This window comes from Branchiostoma floridae, chromosome 3 (assembly GCF_000003815.2).
Source record: "Branchiostoma floridae strain S238N-H82 chromosome 3, Bfl_VNyyK, whole genome shotgun sequence".
Lineage (NCBI taxonomy): Eukaryota > Metazoa > Chordata > Leptocardii > Amphioxiformes > Branchiostomatidae > Branchiostoma > Branchiostoma floridae.
In genome coordinates this window covers 465,794-488,478 of record NC_049981.1, presented here as the reverse complement: position 1 = coordinate 488,478, position 22,685 = coordinate 465,794, and the positions used below count along the sequence as shown (strand labels likewise).

The window sequence follows — 22,685 nt, the reverse complement described above, 5'->3', positions numbered from 1 at the left end:
TGATACGTAATTATAAGTTAGACAGTGGCGAGAATGATTATTTTCTCATCAATATTTCTCTTCAGAATTATTTGAACTTAATTTTACATCTAAACAATTTGCTTACCTGTGCAACGTTTATATGATTAATGATCAGTGTACTGAAATCATGTGTAACGTATGGCTCCTAGTCAATAGATCAGCATTTTCTCTATAGTGACCACCTGTCTATAGTGGCCACATTTCCTAGTGCTGTTGTTGTTTGGCATAAACTTTGAACATTTAAATTGTAAGTAACTTTAAACTGCCAGAGTTTCAGCCCAATAAAACACTCTCAGCGCCAGGGTATGAACAGACTGACCAGACAGACGAAAATAAATCCTCGAACAAGGTTCAATCGTATCTTCCGGGTCTGGCAGGAAGTTGTTAAACTAAAATAAGAATAGGCTCGATGGTTGATTGCATACAAAGTAAAACAGTTTAACAGTTTTACAGCTTGAAGAAAACAAACGCTCCTACAGTACCTGCACCTGCTTGATAATTATTAAATCGTATGCCCTACTTGAATAAAAAAAGTTCATTGCAATAATAAATGTACCCACATCACAAGGAGCTAATACTTTTTTAAACTTACACCTAGTTATCGTACTGAAAATTGTTAATGACATTACATGAAGTCATTCAACAATTTTCAGTCATGATGAAAATTTTCTGAATGGAAGGTGTGATTATTGTCATTTTCTGAAAAATAGAAGCAAGCTCTGTTTTTACCTGGAGTCAATTCACAATACCAGTCCACTTTGGGGGGTAATGTACTGTTAAGAGGATGTTCCATTTTTGCGCAGGGGTGATTTGGAACAGTCCAATGTTGCGTGGGAAGGGGTATGGCTGAAATATGCTGTATTTGCTCTTAAGCAAATGTCGGCCTTTCTAGTATTACATAGTATATTCAAGCGACATCTCCTTCCACAAATATCTAACGCATCATCCTCAAGAAGTATATTTTCAGCTCCAATTTCCTTCATACATCCGAGCAGCGACCTCTTCCTCCATCATCTAACGCATTATCCCCAAGAAGTAATTTTTTTGGATCTCTTCATAATCACCTGATGTATAGTCGCATCCTCTCTGAATCTTGCATATGGTCCCCCACCAGCAAATTTTCATATCTCTACTCAATCGTCTAACGTATCATTCCCAATAAGCACACTTTCAGACCTCGTCTCAATCATCTAACGTATCATCCCCTACAAGCAAATTTTTCGACCTCGTATCAATCATCTAGCGTCTCTTCCCCTACAAGTAAAATTCTATATCCCGTCTCAATCATCTAACGCATCATCCCCTGGAAGCAATTTTCACATCTATCATATCCTCCGCTCAGGACGAGGTTGCCGGAAGCAAAATTGGCGGTGCAATCAGAGCAAATAACCGCCTGAAGGCGGCGAGGTGGTAACATCAGGAAGCTACAAGACGTTATAACGTGAGGTTGTACGTAGTTATCATAACCACAGGAGCACGGGATGGGAGGACTGCACAGCAGAGCGACGGGAGTTCTGGATAAGAGACGGAGTAGTGGCGGAGAGAAGGACGGGATGGGATGTTTCGGGAGCCGCGTGCAGACGTGTAAGACTCACCTGAGGAAAACTTACAACGGGAAAAGGCCGCTCAGAGAACAGTCTAAGAGGATGCTTACACAGGTAAGAACATTTTAAGACACACTTGAAGCGTATAGTTGTCTTAGACGAAAATTACACAAATGCATATTTGGCAGAGTAAAATCTTGCACAGAAATGTTTAACAGAGAACAGTCCAAGAAAATGCTGACACAGGTAAAGTCGGAATAAGTAGAAAATTGAACACTTGGTTGATAAAAAAGCGAGTGTAAAGTTCTCGAAGACGAAAATTGTCCGAAAAGTGCCAAATTTGTCGAAGCAAAATCCTGCACTGGAATGGTAAAACAGAGATGCTCAAAGAGAATGCTTACGCAGGTTAGACGGAACTGGTGAGAATTGAAACACTTGGCGCACCGAGTAGTGAGTGTATTTGTGTATAGTTGTCAAAGAAGAAAATTTTCTAAAAAGTGCAAAATTGGCGAAGTGAAATTCGGCACCGGAATGATGGGAAAACAGAGAACAGTTAAAAAGAATGCTGACACAGGGAAAACGGAATTAGTGAAAAATGAAACACTTGGATCATTCAAAGATGTTGTATTTGGGGGTTGTTGTTAAGGAAGAAAATTGCCCAAAAAGTGCAAAATTTGTCGAAGCAAAATCCGGTACGAGAATAGTAAAACAGAGATGGTTAAGAGACTTTACTTCTTGTATTGGACAGGAGCGTTATATATAAGTACTCCGTGAACTGTCGTTTAAAAGCAAACATGTGTTTAATACTTTCGGAATTTTGCTTGTTTCCGAGTTTGGAATGAGGCATTTCACGTACCTTATTTGTTATATTCAAATGAAGTAGCAGTCCTTCTTAGAATGCCTGGATTGACTACAAACATCATTAAGTGTCAAACATCGGGCGTTTATTACCAATGGGAGTCTTACTACATCAACACCTGAATAATAAAACGCACGTATGCACCATCTCAGATATAGACGGTTGTGATTTACGATCATGCTACTTATCTTGAAGACAAAACCGCCCTCTTGAAGTTTACAAGAATTGAAAGCAGTCGTTTTGGATTCTTGAGAAGGTAACCGACTGCACTTAAAGGTTTGGCAATGCTTTCAATGCGAACGCATTTCTTGCCCTTCATCTCACAGACACTTTCACAAGTCATTTCTTCATGGTAAAATAACTGAAGAAAATCTTTCGTTATTCGTGCCTCTTGGGAAGGTAATTAACGAGGTTGATAGTTTTGGCAATGCTTTTAAGATGGGAAAATTAAGGTAAAGACCTCAGAAAGCATTTTTATGTTCTTTACCTCAAGAACAAACCGTTCTTTTAAAGTTTGGCTTGATTAGAGACAATCATTTGGCCTTTTTGAGAACTCAAGGTAACTGACAGAGTTTACAGCCATGACAATGCTTTTAAGACTGAAGAATTTCATGTTCTTCACCTCGAAGACACCATCGTTTCTTTATAAGGTACCATAATTGTAGACAATCTTTCGGTCTTCGCTTCTCTCGGGGAGGTAAGCTCTGGAGTTAATAGTCTTAGCAGTCCTTTTAAGATGGAAAAATTAGAGCTAAGACCTAAGAAAGCATTTCTTGTTATTCACTTCAAATACACACCGTCCTTTTGAAGTTTGCCATGATTGAAGACAAGCACTTGAAAAGGTAACATGAGGCGTTAACAGTCTTGACAATGCTTTTAAGACGAAAGAATTTCATGTTCTTAATTAACCTCGAAGACACGTCTTTTTCTTAAAGGTACAATAATTGAAGACAATCTTCCGTCTTCGCGCCTCTTGAAGTTGAATTGGGGAGATAAGCTCCGAGGTTAATAGTCTTGGCAATGCTCTTAAGATGGAAAAAATAAGGTTTAAGACCTTAGAAAGAATTTCTTGCTCTTCACCTCAAAGACAAGCCATCCTTTTGAGGTTTTCCATGATTGACGACAAGCACTTGGCGTGAGGCGTTAACAGTCTTGGCAATGCTTTTAAGACGAAGGCATTTTATGTTCCTCACCTCGAAAACACAATCCCTTTCTTAAGGGTATCATAATTGTAGACAATCATTCGGTCTCCACGGCTCTTGACGAGATAACCTATGGGTATAATAGTCTTGGCAGTGCTTTTAACTTATGATGGAGTGCATTAAGGTTAAGACCTTGAAGAAAAAATATTCTTACGTTTGCGATGATTGAAGGCTTTCTTGAAAAGCAATATGCAGCGTTAACACCCTTGGCCCTGATTTTACGACAAAAAAATCATATAATTCACGTTGAAGACACAACCTCCTTCTTAAGTTCGCCATGATTGGAGACAGTCTGTCGGTTTTCACACCTCTTGATGCTGTAACCTTCGGGGTTAATAGTCTTGGCAATGCTTTCAAGATGTTATTCACCTTCAAGACACAGCAACGTTCAGACGTTTGCCATCATTGATGGCAATCAATCTTGAGAAGCTAACCTACAGCACCAATAGTCTTGCTGCGATTTTAAGACGAAAGTATGCAGGTTGTGCTCTTCACCTTGTAAAAACAACATCCTCCTCTGCCGTAATTAACGACGCTAACCTACAGCACCATAAGCCTTGCGTGCTTTTAAGACGAAAGACAATTTTGCTCTTGAAGAAAAAATATCCCTCTTTGCCATAACTTAAGACAATTATTCAACCTTCTTGAGAAGTTAACCTGCAGAACATTGTATTCTGCACCTTGAGGAAATAACCTCCTCCTTGCAATAGTCAAAGACAATCATTGAAACTTCTTGAGAAGGTAACTTACAGCGCTAAAGGTCTTTACATGCTTCTAAGACGAAAAAAAGTGTGCTCTTCACCTTGAAAAAACAACACAGCCATTGCCATGATTAAAGACAAACATTCAAAATTCTTGAGAAGGTACTTAAAGTGTTAATGGTTTTGACAATGGCTTTAAGACGAAAAAATCGTGTTCTTCACCTTAATAAAGAAACAACCTCCTCCTTGCAATAATTAAAGACAACCATTAAGCCTTCCTGAGAATGTAACATAAGTACTAATGGTCTTTACATGCTTTTAAGACGAAAAAATCGTTTTCTTTACCTTGATGAACCAACCTCCTCCTTGCAATGATTGAAGACAATTATTCAGCCTTCTTTAGAAGGTAACCTAAAGCGCTAATGGTCTTGTTGTGCTTCCTTTAAGACGGAGCGACTTCCTGCAACAGGGAGCCATATTCTGTCTCACCGTCATTATATCCCTAATTACACTCATTCACGCAGAAGCCTGCTGCGAAAAGTGCTGACTCAATACCTTCTAGGGATGTTAACAGCAGGATATAGACATGCACAATTTGGAATAAATACGTGAACTTCAATCTTCAGCGTCTGGTGATTTGTGTTACAAATGGTACATAGTTAGGTCAACGTCCTTATGTACAAGCAAAGCGAGTACATGTATCACTTTGATACGCCTGTTGGGGACTTTGCGAAAAGACATTCGCCATCTGGTTGCGAACAGGTTATGAATACAAAACAGTTGTACGATCGTTCGTTTAGACCCTTGTAATGCCAATTGGCACATCTCATGTATACGTAGTATACATGATGGGACCGCGTAGCGCAGCGGGACCATGTTCGGCCCGTGAGGTTGCGGGTTTGAATCCCACTGCCGTGTTACCGATCTTGTGCCCTTAGGAAATGCACTTTACACGACTTTCATCACTTCACTCAGTTGAAAATGAGTACCTAGCTTCGGCTAGCTAGGGCCGTCATTCGGATAGGACGTTAAATGGAGGTCCCGTGTGTAGGGAGAGTCATACCCTTAGGCACGTTAAAGAACCCCCAAACGTGTGATGGTGCGGTGTGCGATGGATCAAATCATTCTGTCTGAATGGAGTTGGTGATTCACTACAAATCACCCGGATGGAGGCCTGGTGAACCTCTGTCTCGTATCAGCCATATGGTGAGTGACGTTTTGGATTATTCACCCGGACGGGAGACGTGGCGCATCACCGTCTTGTACTCTGCCAAATAAGGGTATTACCTCGCAAGGGCCTATGTTCTGGCCTATGCATGTACATACATACATATAGTTACATACATGTATACGTAGAGCAACAAGTTTCCTTACTGTTTCTGTTACAGGGTATATTTTTACAGGAGGTGGTTGCTAGCCCCTTCTCTTTGACATGTTTGAGGCACCTCCTTGACCATAGGTCCGCTATGGAAGACTAGTAAAAAGCATCTTGAAACCGAGTTAACCTTCCCTGTGTCTCCCGCTAATGCTACGATCACATTTCTGAACCGGGGCACGACCGGGATGTTTGCGGAAACGAAAAGTGTTTTTCAAGGAATATAAACCAATTATACGCAATCTTACTCTTTATTCCGTGTACTTTGCTCCTTTTTATATACATTTCGCTCCTGAACACTTCTTGGTGGGCCCATGTTTTTAAAATTTGACTGAAGCAACATCATTACCATTATCAGCATCATCATCCGATCGTGCTAGCTGGTGGCACGGATGAACATGACTCTCTCCCTCCATCCACCCCTATCCTCCATCATCATCATCATCATCGGTCGACGGTATCAAACATGTTCGCACATGTTTACACACGACGGGGTTATGCCGCCCCTTACGGGGTGACATACCCTTTCGTATGGCTAATTACAAGACGGGGATGCGCCAGGTCTCCCGTAGTCTTGGGCAGATCTTCAACTGAGCAGCAAACGTCTGCGTACATCTGATGTAGATAAGTTTTACATGGTGTTCCTTAACTTGCATTAGCCTGGAGTGCAGTCTTGTTGTGCTCCCCGAAGGTACGTTTGTTGGCAGAAGCGTAACATCGTGCAGCCACTAAAAGCACATTACAGCAAGGCTTGGCTCTAGGCTACACTTGCACGTCCATGTTTTCAGACCCATAGGAGAAAAACCCTAATTATCTCTGTTTTACTCCGCCATGCCTTACCAATCGAAGCATTACCAGCTAAATGGGCTAACTGAGAGGCTGCTACGAGTTCATTTTAGTTCATCAGAGGCATCTATAGCTTTACGACAAGCACCAAACTAATTGAACATACTGTTGATACGCCTATAAACCATTTAAGACCACATACAAAAATATCATTCAGCTGCTCATTACTTGATGCTTTATTTGTTGCGATTGCCTCGCTTTACAATGATACACAGCTTATAGACCTCTGAACAATTTTCCGATGACGCACAAGTGAGACCTGTATCAAGCCAATCATCTCCTCATTAGCTGAAGCTATTTTCGTAACGCAATAACCCGAAGCAAACCCTTGATCTTTACGTGACCTTTAAGCTATTGCTATCAGTAGTGCAAGCACGGCGTTGTCTTTACCTTCATTGAAAAAGGAGTATAGTTCTTTGGCTCCGTTTGTTTGCGTCGTTTCTTTACATTTGAATGTTTATTTATTTTATTTCATTTCTGTCATTTTACCTAGGGTAGTCCACTCAGTGATTTATACAGCTTTGCTGTGGGGCTCTGCATTACGTAAATTGAAATGAAACATGTACTTATGGTCACAAACAAACAGAAAATTAACAAACTATAAATGAAATGGATGAATGAATAAGAATAGGAATGTAACTGATGTAAACAATAACAATAACAAATAAATGCTACTAATAATAGTATAAATCATAAATGAATGATAATGGTAATGAAAGTAATTAAAACGATAATAATGATAACAAAATGATAACAAAATAGATACAAATGTTAGTTCTCTGTATGCCCTGATAGTATTAGAAATCATATTCCTACGATCATTAAAATATTTATTGACAATGAAAATGAAATTATACATGAAGTATTAATAGAAGTACACAAAAATATCAATTATATTTTATATTAGTATTAGATAAAGCTTATGATGATTGATATAGAATATCAATAGATGTACACAAGTGAAATCATGACATCGTCAGTCTTAGGTACCCGTATATACCCGTAATTAAAACGATAATAATGATAACAAAATGATAACAAAATAGATACAAATGTTAGTTCTCTGTATGCCCTGATAGTATTAGAAATCATATTCCTACGATCATTAAAATATTTATTGACAATGAAAATGAAATTATACATGAAGTATTAATAGAAGTACACAAAAATATCAATTATATTTTATATTAGTATTAGATAAAGCTTATGATGATTGATATAGAATATCAATAGATGTACACAAGTGAAATCATGACATCGTCAGTCTTAGGTACCCGTATATGAAAACAGAGCAAGTAAAATACACCAAGTTCAATACTTGAGTACGTACCATAAGTTACATTTCAAGGCAGAGCAACGTGAATCAAGGTATATTTCGAAGAAAATTTATCAAATGTACTTTTTCTGTTGAAGTTGCGACTACAGAGAAGGACAAAGTAATTCAGGTCGTAAACATAGCGGCAAAAGCCCCCATGTGAGCTCGCCCGGTAGGTTATCGGGTTCCAACAGGCACGCCGAAACAGTCGTACCGGGCAGAACTGACGTGAAGCTTTACAACAACACCGCTGAACCCTAACCCACCTTACAAACATCTCCCGCTGTTCAGAAAAAGCTTTTTAGAAATCAAAGAAAATATTTCAGACATTTGTGCTCCCATGGGTAACGTATGTCTGGCCTATCAGTGTATATAATGCATACAACCTTCAGTATATTTCAGGTATTTCCGTTTCAGACGGCGTCTTTGAATTGAAGTTTACGAATTGTAATGGTTGCACCGGTCATTTGAAAAGCGTAAATATCATTCAAAGCACCATAGCAGTGAGGGTAGACACTCCTCAGTGGCCCTGACGTTGATATAAAAGCAAGTTGAGACCAAAGCTAAATCAGAAGCTAACAGGCACTAGAGCAAATGTTCGTAGCTATGTGTGAAGCATATTAAATAAGGATATATGGAGAAAGGTATATATGTATGAAAGAAAACACGATATTATTGATAACAGAACATCTAGTACTAAGCAATGGCGCAGTTATTGAAATGAATTTCCTATTAAAGAAATCCCATTCATACAGAAAATATGATATTGTCCTTTTGGCAACCAATGCAAACCTAAACAAGAATTCGGATAGCACATACTTCGTGAATTAGTTGAAGGTTTTGATTTTTTTTATTCATAAGTACGAATGTATCTCTGATTCTGTCTGATAAATTTTCTAAAGCCTTATACAAGGTAAAGACATTCAATTAACATGAGATGAACTATGTTTTAGTGACCTATGACCTAACTTCCTGTCAATGCATCCGACGTGCCTGGCATGTGCATGCTTGGCAAGCCTACACAGAAACAAGTTTGACTTTGAATTCGACCTCCACTTGCTGTCAGTATGCGAAAATAGCATTTTACGCTTTACGTCCTGCCATTGACAGTGTATTCAAATAAGTTCTAACAAGGCCATGTCAATTTGATGATATGGATGACACCCTCTAAGGAGCCCAAAACTGATACGAGCGTGCGAGTAAAATAAATGTCAGCCCCCCCCCCCCAAAAAAAAAACCGTTACCGTCATTGTAGAATCTAAAAAGTCATGAAGGTTATACAAATAATTGCTAAAATATAAGAATATGGTATACTGAACAATAGATTGTTCTGTTTTTCTTTTGTATCCCTTTATATGACCTTGAGATTGACCTTGCCATTCTATGACACTAGTAGACGTTTTCCGCATTCTACGGTATATCTTTGCAGTTGCCTTTTACAGTATGGTTGAAAACTTATTTTTGGAAACGGCCCCAAAATGATGATTAGATATCGTCCATATTATTACAGCACTATGAGAACAAGAAAAATTGTGTTTTAGATTCCGTTTCCTGAAAATAGATTCGGTAGGCAGGATTCATTTTTCCCTATATTTTTTTTAGATTTTTTAGATATCGGCCACAAATTTTTATTCCATTCGGATGTCAGATCGGAAATCTTATGTTTCTTGCTAGGATTGCATTAAAAAAGCAAGGGTCGGCAGTTTTTTGTGTAGACCAAACTATTAACACACAAGGAAACAAAAATCCAGACTCACCGAAAACAGTCAGTGTTTTGAAATGATTCCACAACTTTTTCTTCACTGAGATGTCAAGACTGAAATCGCATATTTTATATATTAGGGTTGACCTAAAAAGCTGGGGTCGGCAACATTTGCTAGCGTTGGTTACTGCTAACAGAAAACACAACATTTTTTCATTGGCCAAACCATAAATACACAAGAAAACAAACACAGATTTGCCGAAAACTGCCCCCCCCCAACACACACACACGTACACATACTTAAAGGCAAAGTCGATCTATGAAAACACGCCGCGCACACGTTTACCATGTTGATAGCCTGCCGAAGGGATCTGGCACAATTAGACCCGCGGGATTTCGATGTGTTCCGTTTGACACTAACAAACGTGCACGGGCACTTTAAGGCCTGTGACAATTTTGGTCGAACGTGAAATTCGAACCACTGCGTGACCTTAAGTAACCCCGCCGGGCCGGAGCGTTTTTAGAACGGTCCAATGTCAGTATCTAATGTTACATTGCTAAAACAGGAACTTAAGATGTATGGGTTACACTAACTACTTTTTAAGACTCATTAATGTTGAGTGTTAAAGATATTGATCTAGTATTTATCAAATATCGACATAACTAGAAGCGGTTAACAAAAGGGCACCCCCGCGAGAGCTGCAAGTGGTACAGTCCGAACATGTGTTCCGACCTCCCGGGGTGTGGAGTGGCGGGAAAACAGCGAGGCGCTCATACTTCAAGGAAACAGCAAAATAATGCTATAAATCAGTATTTCTAGCCCAAAATGATTGTATGGCAGTTGACTGATGTCTTATAAGGCTAACTGCTTGCGAAATTTCGCATTGATACAACAGAAATTTAACAGATACAGACATAAAACATTCATATTTTACCATCGGTTAATGTTACGTACAGTCAAACATGTCTTACTTGGGCGCAGTTCTTGTAGGGTAAGTAGTGTTTCGTCGGCCCCTGCCCACATCAGGGCACCAGTTTTATTACGAGTTTTGTGCAGATTTAGGTTCATTAAGCCTTAGACCTTCAGAAATTAAGCGGGTCTTCTTGCAATATCTTTGATTTCCGTGGTTGTATTGATATTTGTACGAAAAATACAAAAAAATTGTCCAAAAATTCTGTTTTTGCCCCAAAACGGAGCCTTACCGATGTAAAGCGGCAAGATCCCCAGGCATATTAGATGTCACAGAGATATAATCTATTACTCCAGAAAATATGACTCAGTTAGACAATCATTTCATAGTGGGCACAGACCCATTTTAATAGCATCCCTATTTTTTACCAAAAAATGGTTTTTTAAACCCAAAATATTGAGGATCCACAATTTTCTTGTCATCATATTTTGAATATGGGTGAATTACGTTAACTGGCCAAAAATTGTTGAAAACAGATGGTTACATCAAAAGTTATGGCCATATAACTGCTCGACTGAGAATCTACAGGTGTCACAGGCCTTAAACTGCCTGTGTGACATGCCGACGGCAATTTCCTTACAACATCCATTACGTCTTCCACATTAACGAAGGCTATAAAAGTGGTAGAAATGAAGTGTAGCAAACGTGATAGCTGATTGACATCGAAAACCATACCGATGCCAGTTTCCAGAAACAAAAATTGATCGTGGAAGTAAAGGACTGCAGGCACAGAAAGCGAACATGGAAAGAAAAAAAAATTAGAAAGTCAAAGATTTTTTAATATATCTCTTCCTACCTACCTTCCTTCCTTTTCTTCCTTCCCTTTCTTCTTTCCTTTCTTCCTTCCTTCCTTCCTTCCCTTTCTTCCTTCCTTCCTTCCTTCCTTTACTTCCGTCCTTCCCTCCTTCCTTTTTTCCTTCCTTGTTGCTTTCCTTCCTTGCTTCCTTCCTTCCTTTTCTTCTTTCTTTCCTTCCTTCTTTCTTTCTTTCCTTCCTTGTTTATTTCCTTCCTTCCTTCCTTCCTTCCTTTTCTTCCTTCCTTCCTTTTCTTCCTTCCTTCCTTTTCTTCCTTCCTTCCTTTTCTTCCTTCATCCCTTCCTTCCTTTTTTCCTCCTTTTCCCCTCCTTTTTTCCTTCCTTCCTTCCTTCCTTCCTTCCTTTTTTCCTTCCTTCCTTCCTTCCTTCCTTCCTTCCTTCCTTCCTTCCTTCCTTCCTTCCTTCCTTCCTTCCTTCCTTCACGCTACATATCTGGGCATATTTAGTTATTCCCCTTACACCGGGATGGACCCTTGCGCTTTCCAATAAGTGTGGTGGTCCATTTGACGTCCTATATCTGAGTTAGGTCACAAATCAAATGTACTGGTCTATACCTGGGTAAAGTAAAGTATCTAGTTCGTTTATAGCTAGGTGCACACATATCCGGGGTCTTGAACCTGCTGTTACGTTAGGTGACGCGTATTTGTTCATCTTTAATGAAATTTCCATTTTACTGTTAACTATCTCCTTTTTTTGCTCCTCTCCCTCTCCAGTTGGCGAGGGTGACTCACTTCACAGTAGCCGAAGTGAAACAGTGGTACAGACTGTTCCTGACGGACTGTCCAGACGGGCAGCTCTCAGAGGTTCAGTTTGTCAGCTTCTACTGCAACCACTTCGAACACGGCAACGCCGAAATAAAAGCAGTGAGTAGCACGATTTTCTTTGAGAATAACGTCTTCTTACGTAAAGTTTAGGTTCTTATCATCGCTGCTTGTCAACATGTATATACAGAATGGATACTTCACGCTTGGAATCGCATTGTACATACCGCATTAACTACTTATCTCTGCACGTGAGATTCTCTACGTTTGGGACCGCATTGTTTTTGTTTGGGACGACATTTGTCAGCAGCGACACCTACCTGCAGTTTGTAGTCAGACCTGTCAAAATTGCCCAGAGGATGGTGAAGGACGGAGAATATTATGGTATCCGATCTCATTATTAGAGTTATTGCTACTCAAGAAAGTGAGCAGATATTGAAAACGGGTAGACGTTTTATGTAGTATCCGCTGCATTTTGTCAGTTGATCAGCAAACTTTGAATTGATCAGCGAATTCCCCACCCAAATGATAAGTGGAGCATTATGTAATTTTGAATACCCAACGTTATTCCATTGTTGACACCAGTTATATGATTTAACAATACAACAATCACAAACAAACTTCGACTTCTTTCGCAAAGTTCAACCGAAATCGTCCAAAGTAGGTCGAAGTCTAAGGAAGAAAAATCACGTGCCTCGGGGTACTAGGTTTACTGAAATGATAATGCTGTTGTAATACCCGCCTCACATTATATACGATCTTCGGACATACTTCGCAATCGCAGGAAGGTCGGCTGATTTTAAGATCTTAAGGTGGTTTTGCGTATTTTTTTGCCCAAAATCTGTTCCCCTCACATATAAGCGAACCTCGTGCGATCGACGGTGAATAAATCTATGATAATGAACCTCCCATGACCTCTTGCACGCGGACAAGGGAACACAAAACGTTCCTCAAAAAGGCAAGAGATCAATAAATGTTGCTTATTTTGTTGTCGGAATCTTTTTAACCAATGAATGGAATGCGCGGGCTAATAGAAATGACACAAGAAAGGAAAGTTTGTCACAAAGCCAGCCTACATACTGCCACAGGGGCCACAATGTTAGAATTACCCTCACCTTCCCAGAAATTCAATATTTGTAAACAATCGGAAGTCGGGTGAACGTCGCCCGAACGTCGCCCGACTAACGGGCGTTCGCCATCCGATTTGCGTTCGATGATTGATAACTATGTCTGTGCTCGCCTTTCGGTCTTCAATTGTTGGATTGACGCAAGACTATTGACCGATACCCTTGCGAGGTACGCACGATTTGCACGCACGATCTGCGACTCGGTAACGAGCTCTGCGATCTCGGAGATCTCCTGCGAGTTGTCGCTTATGTTAAGAACATGTTTCGCTGCACCGCGACCGTCGTAAGACTCCTGAAAATTGCCGGCGATCCCTAAAAATCGCAAGATGATCGTGAGAACACCGGACGTCTTACTCACGAAAATGTCATTTAGAGCTCGTAAACTAGTCTTCCGATCGAATCGCGCCTAATGTGAGGCGGGTATAAGCAACTTTCTTCCCGTTGGCTGTAACGGTCTGGGACTTAAACCACGCTTGCAAATAACGTCAGGGACTAAAAAGCCCATTCACTACATCCATCACAAGTGTTTAATAAAGCTGAGCGGTCCGTAGATTTACCTCAGCGGGAAAGTTCCGGTCTTCCTGGACTAGTTATGGACCTAATCACTCAAGGTAGCCATCCATCAATGACTGGATGTTTTACCATATCATGTTCCCACAACTCGTTGGGTCCGTTAGAAACCTTAGCATTCACGAAGGGCATTTATTACTACGTAAATCTTCTGATATCATTTCAAACTAAAGGAAAACAGAAAGCCGCCCAAACACAACACAAAATGTTATATTTATGAATGTGGCAAGCATTTATAAAATTTGATATTTGCATCTTAATTAAAACAAACTTAACGCTTGCTTTTAAGATTTGCTTAAAGGTTTTCTTTAGTGAAAACCCGTCAATATCTTCAATTCTTGAGCATTCTATGAATTTTGTGTAGACGTCTGAAGAAGAATTTGTATTACCCTCCATAGTAGCTGAAGTAGCTTTTTGATAGGAGAACGTATTTGTTTTTGGATAAAAATGAAGTACGGTACGATTAATTTCCGATCACCGGTAACATTCGCGAAAAATAAAATGAATAAAACCGGTAGAATGAAATGAAATAAAGCACACAGAACACAATAGAATAAAACTGAATGAAATGAAATTGAAATATAACAAGAATAAGAAGAAAAACTATAAGATAAGACAAGCTATCACTGTGAATGAGATATTATGTGTTGAAGAACGAGAATTTGAATAATTGGTCTCGCCTCTTGGTAAGGTCTTCGAACTATGCGGATGGTTATGATATCCTCTGGAGGCATGAACAGTGCGTTAAGTGAAGATTTAGACCCCTTTGCACTCACTTGTTGTATGCCGAGGGAGTCAGTAATATGTGTTATAGTGGGCCTAAAATGTACCCCTGAGGTACACATATTCGCACACATTCATCATGTACATTGTACTTTGATCCTTTATGATAGATTGTCATGTATAATGGTTAATGCTAACTTATCCACCATTGACATAATCTTATTGTGACCGTCAACAAGTGTTAAACTTCAACAAATCAACTCAGCACCTAGGCTGATAGAACTAACGTTACCTTGACTTTAAAGAAGGTGGTATTTAACCAGTTGGGCCCAGGGAATATGCGAATTTTATACCTCTTACCTTCTAAGTCAGAAAAAAAAACGAATGCCGGCAAAGCAATGACTCCAATGATTTGTAATTTGGAGAATATTGATAAAAGGCTTCATACTATGAAGTTGTGCCTCAAAATCTGAGCTGTGCTTGTTATTTCTGGGCCAGGCCGAGAACTTATTGATCACCCCTCGTATAGCCGGTATAACCGCCCCTCGGCGTAACACGCGACGCGGTAGCAGCTGGTTATATTACACCGAACGACCCGTCACACCTAACTTTTGCACATCTATTTCTTCGTTCTTTAAATCTATCCAGGGAAGATGTCCCTAGGTAGTGTGCTTGGTGATAACAAATTCCACTCTATGATAGTTCTGAGAAAGTACGAATTTTTGAAGACATCAATCCTAGCTTGGTAACTCTGGTATTTGAAGGCATGACTGTTTCTTGTTCTTTTTAGGAGCTGGTATTAGATACTTATCAGTCGGTACGTCCACCAGTTTATTGGTCATTTTGCATATCATGCAAAGTCTGGACATGTTCCTCCTGTGTTCAAGTGACATCCACTGCAATTCTGATCACAGTTACCATTTATTTTGAAATTGACGTCGACAGAAAAGTAAACTCACAATGATTTGACACTTGATGGAAATTGATGAAAGACTGGTACTATATCATCATTCCCGTAACTTGGGTTTTTCACTTATTTCTTAGTGAGGCACAGTGCGTATTGATACTCATCCTCATCTGTAAAGCTGATTGTATCTCCACTTATAACGAACTAATAACCCATCACTTTTACTCTCCAACAGGATGGATTATGTTTCCAATTTCATAACTTTTATGGGTTACTCAGACGTGATACCACGGGATTTACGATATATAAAATTGAAGATAATCATACCGCTAGGATCAGCTAAAATCTCATTCGACATCAATCTGCAGTGATGGAAGCCACAGGGGTGATCACAACGGTATTCCCAACGGTTTCGGGACTGAAAATACATATTGTGCATAGTTTCTTATCTTGTCGAGACGACAGTGATTTATTATGGGTATCAGCGTATCTTCCATTATGATATCAAACCAAGGGATTTTATATTAGACAGTGTTTTATCTCGCACTACAGATAAACTTTATTAAAAGTGAAATGGTTATCTCAAAACATCAGTTTTAATTTCAAATAATCTGGTTTGGCTGCCAGAATACATTTAGGTCATTGACCTGAACTTCCGGTGGACTACTAGTATTTTATTTCCTTCTATTCTATTCTATTCTATTCTATTCTATTCTATTCTATTCTATTCTATTCTATTCTATTCTATTCTATTCTTTTCTATTCTATTCTATTCTATTCTATTCTATTCTATTTTACACCTTTTTTACTATATACTATTCTATTCTATCCCACTTTGTACATATCGTATTTTATTATTTCCCAATCAATTTCATCCTGTTCAATTCTGTCACATTTTATTTCTTTCATTCCATTCTACTCTAGAATGGCAATCTTCACTACTTTCGGTTGTAAGACTATTTGTGATTCTAAAAATCACAAGATCGATTGTGCCGTATACATTGAAAGCGCAACACTGATACCACTTAATATTTTAACTCTATATAAAAGCTACCTGTGAATGTTCTAAGTCCTAGGATTTAGTTCTAAAGCCCGAGTTCCATAGAAAGTATTAGCTTCTTTTGTGGGATTTAAGGGTGGGCGTCTTTATCGATCAACAACAGATCTAGAACACTGGAAAATGAAAAAAAAAATATGGTACCGGTGGTCGTGCGCCCTTTCTGGAAAAAAATACGACAAAAAATTATGTATTATTACGTAATAGTGTTCATCCATTTTTAAAACAAACTTAGAAAACGTGTCCAACCCTGGCTAACTCATTATTTTTAGTAAATTTTAGATAAAGAAAGCTTATCACAAACTCCGTTTTGAATTCGTTCACACAAACGGTAAACTATCTCAACTTGATGCACATACACCCCTGCATACACCGCAGGAATAAAAAAATAACTTCAACAAAAGTAAACTCAAAAAGGTCAATTGGTTCCTATGAGAAAAGAATCTGAGGGATTTCCAGCATAGTTAGTCCGGGCACGAAGTCTTGATGGATGGCTGCGCTGCAGGTTAGGTTAGGGGATTAGGATTTCCTTGATGAAAGACCTCCCCATACGGCACACCTGCCAAAGGCAATTCTGTATATATGTACGAGCAATATTTCATCTTGGCATTCGGTAACGAGCTCACTTATCTAACGGTATGGTGGAATGACTAGTCTTGTTCATGTCCTTGAATATTTTGAAAGAAAGACAATTCTTGTTTAGTCACGCGCAGTAATGGATTTCATTTCTAACTTTTTTTACTTGACTGAATGATTCGTCTTTGCCTGCCTAATCTAGCCACATTCAAGATCTCTCTTATTTTTTGGGTTACTGGTTTGAACAGGTTTGTAAGTCGCTAAATAGTAATCTTTTGACATAATGCATAAGTGTATTATTCAACCAAGTTTTGGTGACCGTCTGTCACCTTCCTCTTGGAAATCTGACTTGTTCACATTGCACTGCAGCATAGGTGTCGCTGGTAACAGATGCAGTCCCAAACGTTAAGTATTTACACACAAAGTCAATGCGGTTTTTATAATGCCAAACGTAAATATGTAATATGGGAAAAATTCTCAATCACGTTTGGGACCGCAGTAAATTACTGGTTATGTTGCGTTGCTTAGCTCACCCGGTGGTTTATTATGTGTTTACAACAGAGGTCACTTGTATCGTTTTATTTATACGTCGGTTTATTCGATGGTTATTTGTAATTTGACAGACTGCATTGCTTTGCTTGCTCGGTGTTTTTCAGTGGGAATACGAGGGGCATTCAATAAGTAATCCACCTGACCCATTTCCCATAGCAGGAGATTAATGAAACTTGGCACAGTTATTAGTCTTTCTCTTCATAGGAACCACCCAGAGTTTTGCATTTCTCCCATCATTTGATGTAGCTCTGGACACCGTTCTTGTAGGACATCCCAGGTTGGTCCTCCGACAGATGCCTCATTAATGGCAGAAGAGGGACGACCAGGTCTGGGAGCTGTTTCCACAGACTTCCGGCCTTGTTTGATTTCAGGATGCCAGCGTTTTACAAGGCCATATGATGGGGCATCATCACCATAAGTTTTTTTCATTTCATCAAAAGTCCCCTTTGGTGTGCGTCCTTTCAAATACAAAAACCGGATCACTGCGCGACACTCAACTTGCTCCATTTCACACCTGGTCCATTTCACACCTGACTCAGTTCAAACACCAGTAAATCAGTAACCGCAATTAGTTCAGAGCTGTTTTTTGCAACATAACCCATAGAGATATGACTCATTACACATGCAAAATTTTATTTAGATCAGACAACTGGAAGTGGGTCAGGTGGATTACTTATTGAATGCCCCTCGTAGGTGGTTTTATCATTTCATAGCTGTTTGTAATTGTCAAAGCTGTACTGTAAATGCAGAAATGTTTCCGGTGGTTTTGTGTTCGTGGTTTTCGCGGTGAAGTGGCCAATTAAAACCTCCGCAAACACTCCGTTTTCCCGCTACCGCGAAAGTAAATCCCCGCCAACTTAAATACACTTACAGTATTGCTTTGCTCACTCGGTGGCTTTTTCAGTGGTTTTAGGTCACTGGCCTGACGTATCGCTTTGCTTACTCGGTGGTTCATTTTATGGTAATAAGTCATTGGCCGTTCGGACTTTCACAGTAGATACGTAAGGTCAGGTCAACTTTAACCCACAATCAACGATTTTTTACAGATCCTGGCCAGACGGATCTTCCACACATTTGACCGTGACGCCAGCGGGTGCGTGGATTTCCGGGAGTTTCTTTGCGGGATGTCGGCCATGCTGAGGGGTACTCCCATGGAGAGACTCAAGTGGGCCTTCTGTATCTTCGACCTGAACAGCGACGGGACGGTCAGCAAGAAGGAACTCATCAACGTCCTAACGGTTGGTAAAGCAATCAATTAGTCAATCAATCAATCAATCAATCAATTAGTCAATCAATCACACAATCAATCAATCCATCAATTAATCATGTAATCAATCAATCAATTACACTTTAAAACTAATGATCAAAACTAATGATCAAGGGGAGCATTGCTGTTTCAGTTTTAGCCATTTTTAGCCAAATTATTTGATGCATACGTCACACTTTCAACCGACCGGGTAGGTTTCGGGCACGAAAATATGATATCAAAGATACGAAAATACACAAACGGAGAGTCGTGGGCATGATTAATGTTTATTCACTTCTTGGTAAAAATCTTTATTCTCGTTCGTAAAAAAAAAAAGGTCGGTCCCCTATTTGGAAATATGACCCTCACATAACATGCTTTGTGTAGTTGTAGAAATGCTAGCTTTAGAAATCTAAAAGTCTGATTGTAAAAGACTTAAAAAGACGAAAAAAATGCCATCAACATTATTTGTGTATATTTCTTGACAAACATTTTAATATTTCGTTTACGTAAACATCCCGGCCGGGTCCGGGTTTTGGTAATGTGACCTTAGAATAAGGCACAAGATTATTATTTGAAAAAAAATCTGGTTACCTTCTTCTACAGGGCAGCTTAGGAACTAGCGGCTGTATCTGGTCCTATCCATCCTAGCATTTTATTTGTGGGCCTATCCTTTTGCCAATCCCCGTTGAAATACCCCGGCGTATGGCAGTACGCTGGTGGACAATACCCACAGCTCCGTAAGAAATCGTGTGTATGTTGATAGTATAACATTAAACCCCCTTTTTCACAAGTGTAACGTTGTCTCTTTGTCCCTTTTCGATCGGTTCTTTCATTTGCCATTGGTACGATAATCTCACACCACTTGTCTCTCTATTGAGAGCCTTTCAGCGCAACACTAGGTTTTCCTCTAACTCACATTATTATACTGTAAACGACGCCGTTTATTCATTGACTAATACGACACACTCCATGGTTATGTTCTTTGGGTATACTTGAAATAAAATGGTTTTTGAACGATCTACTTCTCTACAATGTCACAGTAAGGGGCAAAACGTTCGTACTTTCAGAGCAGCTTACACTACAAACGTGTGGTAAATGGCACGTCTTTGCCATGAAAGCCAACTCACGGCGTTATCTTAACATGAGATATGTACCGGGCCGATGCACACGCATTTAAACTCCCTGCAGCTTAGCACAATGGGTTGTACCTGATCCCCTCTTGGCCATTATGCTACATGTATAATAGTGCCTCTACGCGCTACTATACACGTAGTCCTGCGGTTTGAACGATGTTTAGCCCAGTTTTCCTAAGACGTAACCATTAAGTAAGCCGACTTAACGACGAAGTAATCCGAAGATGTAACGATAGAGGTTTAAGACGGGGAAGAGTGAGTTATCAAAAGATTATGTACATTCGCCAAGAAGATTGTGTTTTCTGTTGTGCTATGTTGGAGTGACTGCAGATCTCGATGCGTGTGTGTTTGATGGAAACAGCATAATTTGAGATGCTGTTGATGGATTTTCATGGTATTTCATAGGTGGATAGGTACTAGGTAACGGTCAAATATAGTGCATGTCATCGTATGATCGTCCTGACGGCTTCCTACGGTACTGCAGTGGACCTTTTATATTTTGTATTTGTTCGTTGCCAAAGGAATTCGAGTAGTCGTGTATGGATTCTCATAATTATAGTAGTTGAGTTTGAGTTTTGAGTAGTATTAGATGTGTAGGCGGGCGTTGGAAAAAACGTAGGTCAAGTTCTACAATGGGGTTCTTCTAGGGGCTGTAGTAACTCAATAAAGCTTAAAGTTGAAGATCAATTTGCTGGCTGCTAAGGCTACGGTCGTTATTTTTGTAGTAAGCAGAGTGTAAATTGTGTATGTTTTGCCCCCCCCCCCCCTTCACCGGCTTTTTAAACTAAAGGGGCCGATTTTGTTATAACCTATGACAGAGTATTACATTACATTTTTGTAATGTAAGACTTTTTGAGATGACATTTTTCAATTACTTATCTCGTAAAATGATATTATATATTGGTTATTTCAAAGTTGCTGTGATTTGTATTAGTAGGTATTTGCGTCATGTTAATCTTTTCTTGTAATGTTACTTTTTATTTTATGTGTTATTTATGTACATGCATGCATGGGGTTACCCCCCAGGACACAATGAAAAGTGCCAAGATACGTTACCCCTTGTAAAATAAAATTAATAAACAAACAAATAGAATAACCCAAGGAGGTGTGGACATAAAACAATAACTTTATTTTAAAAAACACATTTGTACAAATACAAAAAGGCATGTCTAATAATTGCTTGTCAGGTGTCTACGTTTTGACAAATAAGTTGTGCGAGTTAGGTTGACAGATAACGCAGTTAACGGTATTCATGTATATATAACTTTTTATTCATTAATATCAAGCATTAACATCTTAGCATTACAATCACTGGCTTTGAGTCAAACCCATTAAAACTTAAGCTGGACAACAAACTACATGAGAAACAGTCTAAAGTGACTGTGAGTATTTTACTGGTAAGATGAATAAAATAAAATGAAATGAACATTTTCACACACAGGTACACATTTACTTCAATAACTGCCAGACAACATACGTCATTCTAATGCTTGAAAGTCTAAAACAAAACAGCAATGCAAAATAGATCTTGACCTCTGACCTCAAGCAGTATCTGACGTAAAAACGGTAAAATGATCTTATTAACCAGCTTTATGTTTTGATAAGTTGAATTCGTTCTGCGTGTATGTTTTTCCTAGTAAATCATTTATGTTGTGTAATGTATTCTTATGTATGTATCATTTCTTTTCTGTTTCATTCACGTAAAATCTCTGTTATTTTTTGTACCATTTTGTTTCCATCGCTTTTTCAGCGTCCTAGAAAATCAGCTCATTTTCTGAATCCCACTCTCAGACGTATTAAGATTAGATTCATAAATAAACAAGACTCCCCCGAAAGTATTTCAAGTAACTCTGGATATTAAGAATACATTAGCCATACTTCAGATGATGAATTGAATTCTTAACACTTCAGTTTCTGTGATTTGCTAAAATTCATTACGTCTGAAACCTGTGGAATCCAACAGAACGGAGCGCCTCTCTCATGAAATATTTCAACCATCAAGAAAGCTATGAAAGAAAATTTGTCCAATTTACAAGTGAAAATTGGTCTACCACAACGCTCAAACATTGTACGTGACGAACGAGGAACACTGTGCAGTAGCGAAACATTTGCCCACCTGTATCAAAATGCGGTAAGATAGCGTTCCCAATTATATAATAGAATAAAAACAGAGACCAAATTATCTTAAATCTACTAGTTTTATAAGCCCTCTCACGGAATTGTCAGATGTAAATGGTCCGAGACATTAGAATTAAACACGTCAGGATTTTGTTATGCAAACTGACTGACAATATGTATAACTTGTATAGAGCATGGTCAAGACAGGAAATGTTTACAAGACAGCAGCCTTCATCTTATACCTACGCATGCGGAGTTGGACCCATGAAAGGACTTATTACATTCTTCTAGACATGATTATCAAAGCTAGCAGTTGGCAGCAAGGGTATACAATGTACCACCACAGCTTAACAATACAGGCGTGGTCGCTTATGTTTCGCACAATTTTTTGGGGGTCGTTGAAGACTAAGCAAGTCATAATGACTAAAAATGTCAAGGACAAACGGCAACATTTTTTTCATCACAAGACGTTTGCACGACAAATTCGCGACACCTTTTTATCTTGTCAACCCTATCTTGCAACAAATGTGGCACTGACAAGAAAGGGATTTGAAAACAACAT

General features: G+C 39.1%; 1 protein-coding gene across 1 annotated transcript; it reads left to right on the top strand.

Moving 5' to 3' along the window:
* The first annotated feature begins 1,349 nt into the window (after positions 1-1,349).
* LOC118411001 (neurocalcin homolog) lies at positions 1,350-18,882 on the top strand. The gene is made up of 3 exons (XM_035812994.1): positions 1,350-1,679; positions 12,064-12,213; positions 18,670-18,882. The coding sequence occupies exons 1-3, from the start codon at positions 1,503-1,505 to the stop codon at positions 18,880-18,882; spliced, it is 540 nt and encodes a 179-aa protein (XP_035668887.1). The 5' UTR covers positions 1,350-1,502.
* Positions 18,883-22,685: the final 3,803 nt, after the last annotated feature.